This window comes from Corticium candelabrum, chromosome 8, assembly GCF_963422355.1.
Source record: "Corticium candelabrum chromosome 8, ooCorCand1.1, whole genome shotgun sequence".
Taxonomy (NCBI): domain Eukaryota; kingdom Metazoa; phylum Porifera; class Homoscleromorpha; order Homosclerophorida; family Plakinidae; genus Corticium; species Corticium candelabrum.
Genome location: NC_085092.1, coordinates 5,693,687 through 5,706,186, shown reverse-complemented (window position 1 = coordinate 5,706,186; position 12,500 = coordinate 5,693,687). Strand labels below are relative to the sequence as shown.

The 12,500-nt window shown below is 41.4% G+C and overlaps 3 protein-coding genes across 3 annotated transcripts in view; 1 reads left to right on the top strand and 2 right to left on the bottom strand.

The window, feature by feature from the left end:
• Positions 1-169: 169 nt before the first annotated feature.
• Positions 170-8,892, bottom strand: LOC134183129 (DEP domain-containing mTOR-interacting protein-like). Its single transcript, XM_062650595.1, has 7 exons — positions 8,598-8,892; positions 6,867-6,987; positions 4,714-4,889; positions 4,196-4,528; positions 1,523-1,596; positions 637-741; positions 170-572 (listed from the first exon to the last, which is right to left on the bottom strand). The coding sequence occupies exons 1-7, from the start codon at positions 8,875-8,877 to the stop codon at positions 447-449; spliced, it is 1,215 nt and encodes a 404-aa protein (XP_062506579.1). The 5' UTR covers positions 8,878-8,892; the 3' UTR covers positions 170-446.
• Positions 8,893-9,943: 1,051 nt separating this feature from the next.
• LOC134183282 (stathmin-2-B-like) lies at positions 9,944-11,268 on the top strand. Its single transcript, XM_062650775.1, has 3 exons — positions 9,944-10,387; positions 10,445-10,722; positions 10,846-11,268. Exons 1-3 carry the CDS (start codon positions 9,982-9,984, stop codon positions 11,107-11,109), a joined length of 948 nt encoding a protein of 315 aa, XP_062506759.1. The 5' UTR covers positions 9,944-9,981; the 3' UTR covers positions 11,110-11,268.
• Positions 11,269-11,615: 347 nt separating this feature from the next.
• Positions 11,616-12,500, bottom strand: part of LOC134182939 (cytosolic carboxypeptidase-like protein 5) — a 9,972-nt gene continuing 9,087 nt past the window's right edge. Inside the window, exons 7-9 of the mRNA XM_062650381.1 lie at positions 12,245-12,405; positions 11,888-11,956; positions 11,616-11,829 (exon numbers count right to left, since the gene is read on the bottom strand). Coding sequence (XP_062506365.1) covers positions 11,767-11,829; positions 11,888-11,956; positions 12,245-12,405 — 293 coding nt within the window. The 3' untranslated portion in view covers positions 11,616-11,766. The remainder of the gene's footprint in view (positions 11,830-11,887; positions 11,957-12,244; positions 12,406-12,500) is intronic.

Here is a 12,500-nt window from a genome sequence, read left to right as displayed (position 1 = left end):
TTTGTGTGTTTGTTTGTTTGTGTGAGTATGCTTGTTTGTTTGTTTGTGTGTGCTTGTTTGTATGTGTGTGTGTGTGTGTGTGTGTGTGTGTGTGTGTGTGTGTGTGTGTGTGTGTGTGTGTGTGTGTGTGTGCCCAATTATCACATAAACACTATTGACAGGCATGCAGCTGCAGACCCCAACAAGAGTGCGTTTCAATATCATTCCCATAATCACTCACCAAATGCTCTCCAGCATACGTACATTGTACGCACACGTGTCTTAATACAATACAATACAATGTATATGGAATAGTACACCACAAATGTGCCACATAAAATACCATCCCCAGTTACAGCAGCACACGTACTATACAACAATCCACTCGATACAAATATGGCAGAATGATCTCGATGTCGTGCTACAATGCGATTAACTGTGTCCGTGTCCGTGCCCGTGTCCGGCTGCTATGCCTTCCTCTGCATCGTCACCAATGCCGCCGTGCTTGCACCGATCAGAATCAATCTTGCTGCTTCGGTGTGTGTCGAATGTAAGACATCGTGCCCATTCACCGACAACAGATACTCGCCCACCTACCGTACCATACAAGTCTGACTCACTGATATGGTGTATGACTAAGTCTGATTGTTGTCTTACTGTTAGACCTGCCGCAGCAGCCGGTCCTGCAGGGTCTACTGTGTGGACGTGAACAGGTCGACCCCCTCGTATAACGAAACCGTAACCTACTGGATCACTCGTTACCTATACAGTACAACAGAATAGAAATTCAAGGTAATGATTGTGGTTCACCGAGTTGCATTTAGTTTTTAATTTATAATTTATTAATATTAATTTATTACAATTTTAATTTATTTATTTTTGTTTATTAATATTAACTTATTAAAATTTTAAATAATTTTAGATAGCTTTTAATTTTTATTTTAAATAATTATTATTACAAATAAATTATTTATATTAAAAATTATTAATTGATAAAATAAATATAAAAAACTTAAAAAATATTATAAAATTTATTTATTCTAATTAATTATTTGAACTAAAAATTAAATTACTAAAACTTAAAAAATTGATATAAATTCTTAAATTCTATATGTTAATTATATATTAAAAATTAAATCAATTATTAATTTAATTATTATTTAAAATAATTAATAAAAATAAATTATATGTATTAAAAATATTATTAAATGAAGTTAAAATATTGTCAAAATTTATAATTAATTAAAATAATTAATTAATTTTAAGATTTATTTTTATTTTAAATAATTAATTAATAAAAATAAATTATATATTAAAAATGTAAATTATAAAAGTTAAACTATTATAAAATATTATAAAAATTTATTTTTAAAATTAAATCAATTATTGATCTAATATATAATTAGTTAAATTAATTATATATTAAAATTTAAATTATAAAAATTAAAATATTGTAAAAAACTTTGTAATTAATTAATTAAAATAAAAATAAAATAAATTTTAATGCACACGTATCATGTTACATCACGACCATGCATCTCACCTTCACGGTTTTCCTAATAAACGGTGCATTCGGTGCCATGAGTTCTTCTATCGTAACTGGCATGACTACTTGCTCTGCAAACAAACACACCGACATCACTCAATGAAACAAACACGACACGACAAGCAACAAGAATATCTTCCAACGAACTGTTCCTATCTCTACTACGTGTTTACTGCTCTAGTGTGTGTGCATGCACTCATTTCATGCAAAATGTGGGTATACATTGAAAAGTCTATTAGCCTGTCTGTCAGACGCTGTTCATTATAGTTTTAACTTGTAGTTTGCTGTGACCGTGATTCTACTGACTTGAACTGTCATGGATAATATTTTTAACTTTTGGTGTTCTGTATGTACAAGTTTGTGTCTAATAAATAATTTTGTCAGTCAGTCAGGGTTTCCCGCAGAGCCGTCCAGCCGTCTCAAAGTCGGCTGTCAAAATCGCTGCTGACCCACTTTCCTAACAATACACAGTCTTGTCTCTACTAGTTTCTGTATTACATTCGGCAACTGGGGCTATTGACGCATGCACATATGCAATAGCTCAGATTGACGACTCCCGCTTTGCTCAGTATATTGAGAAGAATAGATTTTGATGCATCCCATTCAAAGCGACTATATCATACTACATTGCAAGCAAGCGTAACTACAAAGCCAAGTTCTGTAATTGACCATTAAGCCCGGTTCACAGTACGACGCTGATGCTGACGCTGGAATAGAAATGAATCCTATTCCAGCGTTAACATCAAAGGATGCTGCCTGCGTCAAGGCGGTGTCTTTGATGTTTCCGCTCAATACTGTGAACTGGGCTTTAGGCACCAAATCGTCATTAGCTACAGAAGGAAGTCCATAGCAATGGTAAAAATGGTAATGTTCTGTTTGTGTACTTACTGTCGAAGTTGCAGCCACATATGGGGTAGTAAAACAAAGAAGTCACGCCATCTATTGACGGTACGGTACGTTTGAAGCTGGGAGTCAAGGAGGTGTAGAAGATGACGGGAAGTCAGCTTTCCACAAGTCCAGTAGAGCTACGTTCCTGATCACAAGGATGGTAACCCGCAGCAAATGACACATATTGCATTACGTCATTACGTCATTACGTCATTACATCATTACACGTAACATTATTGCATTACGTTAGACATTTAGTAAAGTTGTGCTGATATAATTAATAAAATACTTAGTCAGCTGGTAGAGGTGTCTGCGGGGAAACGCTGTCAGTCAGCCAGTCTGTCTGTCTGACAAAATACATATATTGCAGTAGTCATTGGTGGCTCTTCTACGACTGCTGGACACTCATGTAGTTAGTGATCATACAAGTCACAATCTAAATCTAAATGTCTAGAATGATGGTGTCTACAGAGCTTTCTTGAGATCACTCTCGCATCACATCTCTGCAAAGCAACTAAAAAGCATCCAAACACTCTCTGTTCTTTCTACCGTCTTCATCTACAGACAACTCTGACAACTTATGGAATGAAGAAGCACTAGAGTGGTAAACCCTAGGCGTAGCACTGAGCTACAACAGACAGCTACTGCACAGGTACAATGGCAAGCACGCACTAGCATCTCGGCATAAGTAGCACAGCCTCAACACTACAGGTGACCCTTGAGGTAAACCATACTCGTTTAGGCGAACACAAACAAGTCCTAGAACGTGTCTACACAGCTGGCTGAGAAAGGATATTCAGTCCTATAATTAAACAAAAAAATCAGTTCGGTGGCCAGGAAATATGACCGACCGACTGACCGACTTGCGTTGTTTTGTTGCACGTTTCACTTGCTCTCTGTTCAGTAAGACCTCAAACTCAAAAGTCACTAACTGAAATTGAAACGTCCTGCATGACTCCGCCTACTTGGTTCACTCTCCATTCCCATCAGCCGAACTGCTTGAAGACAATAGGAATGCAATCAGAGCTAATTCCAAAGACATCAGTTGTTACACTTGGATGCCTTTTGTTGTTCCCACTCTGCTGCTGCAAAGCCATCCTCCTCGGCTGCACGAGCCATGACCTCCTGGTTCCATGGATGTGCAAGAGAGATATCCAATTGCACATCCACACCACAAGTGGAATCAAAGCAAATATATCAGAGTGAGAGTCAGAGTTGTTATAGAGATATCTCGGGACTCTCTCTGGTAAGTCACATTCAGTTCTCGCAGACAATCGCACCATACATTTGCAATGGATTCATGGGTGCCAAATAGGCCCTCCACCAGACTTGTAAGACAAAAAGTGAAAGCCTTTGTTGTCAATGACCTGTTTACATTCACAACTACCACTAATCGATGCCATTGGCATGTCACACCCCAATCTCAACCGCGCTGCTAGGCAGAAATCTCCAGAATCTAATGCAAACTTCGGTGAAGACGAGGTAAGAGTCTGTCTGTCAGTTATTCAGTCAGTCAGCCTGCTATGTTTATGTAATTTAGTCCATAACCAAACTACTACTACCACGCGCACGCGCGTGCGCGCGCACACACACACACACACACACAGACAGACAGACAACAGACAGACAAACACACACACACACACACACACCTCATTCAAAAACAGCACCAACACAAAATCGTATGTAACTCAATCATTTGTACTAATCACAGAAGTTCGAGTGCCATACTGTACTACACACCTCGACACAGAGTACAACCACTTCAATACGCTAACATACCTTCTGACGGAGACGGAACAGGCATCGGAGTCCGACCACTTGGAATAGCCGACATCGGTGTGTAATACCCTTCATCACCAGACTGCGTCTCCCCACTCGGTATCGACTCCTGCTCCTCGCTAATCGGCACATCCCTCCTATAAGATGATGACGACGTGATCGTCTGCGGTAACGGTGATCCCGGCAATATACTCTTGCTCTTCATGTTTCTTCGAGCCGACGGCGACATGTGCTTCAAAACTCCGAGCACGTCGGAAAACTTTTGCCTCTCGGCTTCATCGTTTCGAAAGCGATAAAAGAGATATTCGTCCTTAAAATGGTGGTCATCACACACTAAATAAAAACAGATGAAATCATCATTTCAATTGTTTTAAGTGTGAAGATGGCACACACACACACACACACACACACACACACACACACACACACACACACACACACACACACACACGCTTGTATTCTTTCTGTTCAGACAACATCACAGACAAGCAAGCAACGACAAGGCAGAGATTTTGTACCGTGATGAATGACTCCGGCTTCGAGTAACTCTCTCCCGACCTTCAAGGCTTCTTGTCTGTCTAACGCTTCATTATTCGTGACCAACCAGTCGACCAACTCCTTGCCGACGAACGATTTCTTGTACGACTTCAAGTGATATTTTCTATCTTTTATCATATTCTTCTCCAGCTTTACTCTACGAGGGCGAGTCTCGATGAGATTAAGATAAAACAACCGCATGCATATTTTCTTTGATAAATAAAATAGACAGACAGACAAACAAACAGACAGACAGAGAAACAAAAAGACAGACAGACAGACAGACAAACAAACAGACAGACAGAGAAACAAAAAGACAGACAGACAGACAGACAAACAAACAGACAGACAAACAGACAGACAAACAGACAGACAGACAGACAGACAGACAGACAAACAAACACACAGACAAACAGACAGACAGATAGACAGACAAACAGATAGACAGACACAGACAGATAGACAGACACAGACAAGCAAACAGACAAACGGCAGGGGTGGGCCCAAAATTTTACTAAGACACGTCCATTCAAATTTTCTAACCACGCCCACTCAAATTTTTATGCTGCTGCCCCCATAAAAGCTTTTGCAGATTTTGCTTACCAAGATGCTTTGCTTCACAAACTGTTGTCACAGAATGCTCAGGCACAAAACGTTGAAAGGAACAAAATTGTTTATCTCTCTGACCTAGAATTTAGTTCACTGTGCTCGACAACATGATAGCTGTATTGAAGGCTGTGGGAAAATTTCCAAACCTAAAAAAAGTTGAGAACCCAGATATCCACAGACTTATAGCTACCTACTCTCTGTTCGCGTTGACTTTGCGCTTTGAAAATCTGTAATAACTTCTGCGCAATAGGGCAGACAGTGACTTGGTATCGCTCGCAACCACAATTTCCTGGATTTTTAGTTAGGGTAAGGAAGACCTATGTATTACACAGGCAATTTGACAAGCTCTTGCATATAAAGAGTACTTAAGGTTCTTAACTCATTAAGTAGGTATGGTCTTACAACAAGAATGCTGCTAATAGAGGAAGTAGCCAATTAACAAGGTCATCACTAAACCGCCCACTGCCTTGACATCAGCACACAGTTGCTCTTGTTTCGCAAGCAGTTGCTTGATATTTTTTACTTATCTTCTCGTTCTGTTTCGTCTCGATAGCCTGCGACTTCCTCTACTGTTACTTAACATCTTTGTAATATAATATGACCTCTAGAATGTACAGTTAATGGAATATCACTTAACGTCTGAGTGTGGTAAACAAATACAGCAGCGGCATCATTAGTCACTTCCCAGCGCAAAGTCAACGCAAACAGAGAGTAAAAGCTCTTGTTAAAGAATAGTGTACAGTGTGGAAATAACGGTAGAACATAGGACAATGTCCCATCAAATGTGTTGTTTGTCTGACCAAATATTGCACCAATGTTGGGACGTGTTTGGACAAAACATCCATTGGTACACATAGAGAATAGTGTAAACCTTGTCTCGTAGCATGTGACGGCAGTTTCCAATGGTGTAGCTGTTAATTTTATTAACTTGGATGCCTCCGAGCATGTTTTATCCAGAGAAAACCTCAGCTGCCTTTAACACCATTTCTCCCTTTGAAGTTGGTTATAAAAAATTACATGCAAATGGTTGGCTGCAGTAGGGAGGAACTTAGTTCATGTAACAACATACAAGAATGTCCTACCTAGGGTCAGTCTGTCCCAGGTACCAACAGATATAATGGGGTGAGTGATCACCACTGTTTATCTTTGAGTAGGTACTTGTTTCTATCATATGACAGTCTTTGCCCTAGTTGGTCTTATCTTCCAACCAAGCATCCCAGGAACTACTTGCTAGCCTCAAACAACTTCCTATCTTGTAAAATACAAATACAGGTCATTGTCTTCATAGCTAGTCACTGCCTACTCATGCAGTAAAGCACGCAGGTCTGGACCAAGTGGAAGCCAAGGCACGGCTGTATGCTGGGGACAACCCTAGACAGGCAGACAGACAGACAAAGACAGACAGACAAAGACAGACAGACAGACAGACACACAGACACACAAACAGACAAAAAGACAGACAGACAAACAAACAGACAAACAGACAAGCAGACAGACAAACAGACAGACAGACAAACAAACTTGCCTGCAATAGATTCTCTGGCCTCGAGCGAAAGCGAGAGCGTCCGGCTCTTCAGGATATGTTCCGTCATCACGACGAAAACGGAAAAACAAATACTCGTCTTTGAACTCGTGTTCATCACAAACTGTAGCAATAAAATAAGTTTTGTTATATAGTTGGCCACAAACAAAAAACAGAAAACGAACAAACAAATGAATGCATAGACAGACAGACAAACAAAAAAACAGACAGACAAACAAACAAAAAACAGACAGACAGACAGACAAGCAGACAGACAGACAGACAAAGAAACAAACAGACAGATAAACAAACAGACAGACAGACAGACAGACAGACAGACAGACAAGCAAAGAAACAGACACACAAACAGCATGTTTTCCCTAGAGAAGTAGATGAGAACATATACGATAGAGACTATCAAAGTAGCTTGCATTAAACTAAAGCTGAACTCGGTAGCTTGTTTGCCTTTAGTGCTAGAAATGCAACGTAGAGTTTGTGTTTCGATAAATGAAATTAACAAACAGACAAACACACAAACAGATCTAGACAGACACACAAACAGACAAACAGATCTAGACAGACAAACACACAAATAGACAAACACATCTAGACAGACAAACAATCAAAGAGTAAGTCGTCGAGTCACACATCAAGTGACCAGCTTGTGTTAGGTCCTCCAGCATTTCACGCCTCAGGTAATAATCAATTAATCAATTTATCTCATTATGTACATACAATATCACACGCATGTATGTGTAACTCTGATCGACGAACAAGCTTCCACACTGGAAGTCTTTCTATCACACTTCTCGATCACCAGTGGACATAACAAAGTGCAGTATTATTCCAGTGTTTGATGCACTAATCTAACTAAACTAATACCTGGAACCGGAATTATGTATAAACTGAAAATAGAACGTACACCACACCCACACACCCGCAGAATGCATATGAAAGTGTGACAGGCATGCATCATCACTCACTGACAAAAACCCAAAAAAAGCCTCAAACAAACACACAACAAACCAACAAGGAAACCTAAAGGAAACCCACGAAACCTACAAAACCTATGCTGCCGGCTATTCGCGGAGTCTCACAACAAAACGAAATTTCCCATCATCTGCACCTGCCACACACATGCACATCACACCATCACAGGCAAGCCTCACACATGCATGCACCACTAGTAACTAAAATATTTTTACATAATGCTAACGTGCAGTAAAGCCCTACACGTAATCCATAGGCAACAGGAAATATTTTGTATAGCAGCAGGACACGTGGAAACGTCGTGTTTACTGTAAAGACCAACGACATGCGCAGCACGATCGCAGGGCGCAAGCACCTCACTCCAACACTCCACGCGACCCCCAAAAACCTCGACACTACATCAAAAGCGTCGATACGTATACCTCACACACCGTCATCTCATCGAAATCCGACGTCACAGTTCCGTATCTACATACGCAAACGCTCAACACACCCGCACACATTCGACCATCAAGTCCCACCTGGAATCGCACGAAACGCATCGAATTCGAGGGAAATGTCCCACGCAACGCCACAGACGGATTTTCCGTGCACTCGAGACGCGCACCGAAGCGCAATGAGTCATCGAGTCGGGCGGAAACGCTCACTTCCGGTGCATGCTACATTCACACAATACATAGTAGCAACGCGACAGCGACTGCACGAGCGCGCGAAGCGCATGTTCCTGTGTCTCCACCGACTTACCGTGATGCATCACGTTGTAGTCCTGCAGCGTGCGCATCACTTCGACGGCTTGCTGGCGCGATTCGGCCTCCTTGTTCTCGACCAGCCAGTCGACGACCTCGCGCCCGACGAAGCAATTGGCGTAGAGCTTCAAGTGGTAGCGACGATCCTTGATGAGCGGCTGCTCGGTCTCATGCAGTCGCAATCGCAGCTCCTCGCCGATGGCCATGATGTCCATTTTCCGACGATGGAATGACGCCTGACTGGCGGTGAGTGAGCAGTCTGAGTGACGTTGCTGCATTGAGGAGGCTTCGCTATAAATGTCGTCGTCGCGTCGGGGGCGTGGTTCGTCTCGGGAGCCACGCCTCCGGAAATGTTAAACCGCATTTGGGCGGATTGTGCCAGGAACGAGTAGGTCAAAGGACGTGGGCGTGGATAGGAGGATGTGACGATGCGAGTTCGATGCGAGAAAGGTTGCACTTTTGAGCTTTGATTGAGTTTAGTCTAACGCGCGTTCCGACATTTCTGGTGAAACCACGTGACACGATGGTAGATATTAAAGTGACTTCTGTAGACCTTTTTACTATTCTAATTTTGTTTACAAATTTTTTACAATCTAGGTTGCCAGAGATAACTTTTTTTACAAATTTTTACAATCCAGGTTGCCATAAATAAATTAACAATAAAATACGTTTTATTATTTGGTCACGTGTTATGCACTAGGGGGAGCGAATCGGTATGTACGTCACGTGACTGTCTTCTGTATATGTACAGTGCTGTGTACTGTACCCTAGCCTAGTATCCTACTACTATAGTAGCGTTTACGTCTCGGGTAATAAAATGTTTAGTCTAATTGATTGATTGATTAGATAACAGCACGTTACGTTATATTTTTAAAAAGCTGATAAATAGCATGAATTCTTTAGACTGTTTTTACTATACCGACTTCTCTTTAAAAAGTCTTTACACTAGAGGTTATCAAAACTTCACTAACTTAATTAATCAATTAGCTAAAGAATAGAAAGGTTAACTTAATTAACGCGCGCTATATCTATTCTAGAGTGTCTAGAAAGCTATGCTGGAAACTATGGAAAAGTGACTTCTCAAGACTTTTTTACTTTTATTTACAAGGTCTTTACACTGCAGGTTGCCAGAACTCATTGTTTGCCTTAGTACACGCTGCGATTGCACTTAGTTAACGCACGTTGCGTTACGTATGCGCTTGCGTATTGTTGCGTCGTAACCGTTTACTCACACACGCATGTACTGCGTAGACACGTCCACGTGACCACACAAAGGTATCCCATAATAAGCAGCCAATCACAAGAGGTTGCTGACACTAAAACATGCGAGCCAATCCTAACCCTAGTCTAGTTGCTAGGGACCCAGTTGCAATTGCACGACGATGGGCTGCGGGTCGTCCAGAGCGACGGGAACAATCACCGTCAAACCGCGACAATTAGACAACATTTCATCGACTAAAGACGTCAGAGTGCCAGCAGGAGAGCTGACAGCGGAGGTCAAACGTTCCGCATCACAGACGTCACTCAGTAGCTTGAGTCGCAGCATGAAATCGCTCAAAGCGAGAAAAGAGAGAGAGCGGCGAGAAATTCAAACAGAGGCGACGGATTCTGCTTCCTCGTTGGAAAGTCAGTTCAGCGTTGATGCGAAAATGAATGAACGCGCCTCTGCCAGGTCGTCGAAGACGGTCGACAGCGGTTTGGGTGACGACTACGGTCATGTTATCACGGAACACTCCGATGTGAAACAAAAACAGGTTGTTGAGAGCGAGAAAAGGCCGTCGACGCCAGGTATGCCGGTTTGTGTATATGGTTGCTAGGGTGTCACATGACCTGTTTGTATGATAGAGTTGTGCGTGAGTGGGGTCGGAATTGCGAGGAAAGACAGCGCCAAACAGCGTCATTTGCTGTCTTTGAGTAATTATGATGTGCGACACATGAGTGTTGTGGAGCGTCCGGCGTCGAGGAGTGGCCGAGCGTTTGACATTACGTTTGGTGGAGAGAATGCCGAGAGGAAGAGAATGCCGGCTAAATTGGCTCGTCTAGAGAGGAAGAAAAAAGGCAGAAACGAGTTGACTAGGGAAGAGTTGGAAGAAAAGTTGAGAAAGGCGGAAGAAAGGAGACAGGTAGCGCGCGCACACAAACCACACAGCCCCACCCACACACCTGCACCCGCACACCTACACCCACACTCACACACACAGTCAATTGTATTAAAATAAATAAATAAATTAATTTTTTTTGCGCAGGAATGTGAGCGTCGATTGGTAGAAAAAATGTCAAATCAAAACAACAAAGACAGACACCTGCAGAACGCCTTGAAAACGTTTGCCGACTCACAGACGAGCGATCTCAAACAGAATCTCGACGAGACGATGGAAAAACGCCAGAGCAACAGAGAGGCCTATCTCAAAAATCTCAGAGACAAGCTGCGCGAGAAGGAAAACCATGCCAAAGTTGTGAGAGAAAACAAACAAAATTTATCGTCCGTAGGAGACATAACTGATCATTGACTGTCGCCCGAGTCGGTCGGCTGTAAATGTAGTGCAGTCTGGCATATCAAATGTTATGTTTATATATTTGGCATTTGCAGTATCTACGTTTTAGACACAGTATTTTATGTATTTTTACTTCATGAGTGTAATTTGTAATGCAGGAATGTCTAAACTGTAGCTGTGTTCTCACCCAGTACCGTCACTGGACCTGTAGTATTGAGGAATCCTGCTGCCAAGGTTTATTATCAGACCTTGTCTGTTACTGTCTCTCAAGTGCATCTAAAAGGCCACACCTACATTGTATTCGTTTATATCAACAAACTGCGCAAACAAATCACTGGGATCCCGAGGGTTAGCGCGCTGTTCCTGAGGGCTGGCCATAGACAACGCGCTAAACCTCGGAATCCCAATGATTTGTTTGCGCAGTTTGTTGATATAAACGAATAAGCAAGGCTTTTAATTTATATCCTCGGGTGAGCAGATGAATGGTGGGAAAGTAGGCGAGAATACAAGTCGTCACGTGACTGATAATTTAATTGATTAAAATAGAAAAACTTTGTACAGCATAAATATGCCCACCCAATAGTAAATAAATATAGTTTATATCATAAGTTAAAATAATATAATTTTATAACATTAGATCTGGCCAACAGACTCAAGGAGGTAGCTTGTCTCTCAGGGCTTGTTTGTCTTCAGGACGAAACGTCGGGGTTGAACTATAGTCATCTGCTCACCAGCCTGTCAATACAATCATGGGTTATGCAGAGAGGATTTGTTATACGTTCAATTGTCTCACATTGTTTCTACTGCGAGGCACAGAAACAGAGGTAACAGTCCAGTCTGATATTGGCTGTTTCTTAGCAACCTAAAATATAATTAATTAATTATTTATTTATTATTACATTAATTAATTAATGTAAGTGTGAGCACTAACTCAAAGTACACGATGTGATACTATGATGAAGATAGACAACAGACAGACAAACAGACAGACAAACTGAAAGTGACAAACAGATGACCCAAAATGCAGGCAAACATGTAGATAGACAAGCAAGCAAACATACCAACACACACACACACACACACACACACACACACACACACACACACACACACACACACACACACACACAGTCACCACTTTCGAGCAAACCTTCTGAGAAGCAGAAACAACCCACTGTTCACGATTTTTGCATTTCGAAGACGGCATAACAACCGACATCACAGATGGCTTTGCTGTCAATACAGATGCCTTACATAATGGATTAGGAATCGATCGAGTGCTCAACGTCAATGCAACAGAACACGACTTCTCTACAAACACAGAAAGTCAATAGAAACTACAGCCAAAATTTATAATAATAGAAACATGCAGACAGCAAACATAGCAATAAAAATGAAGAATTTTG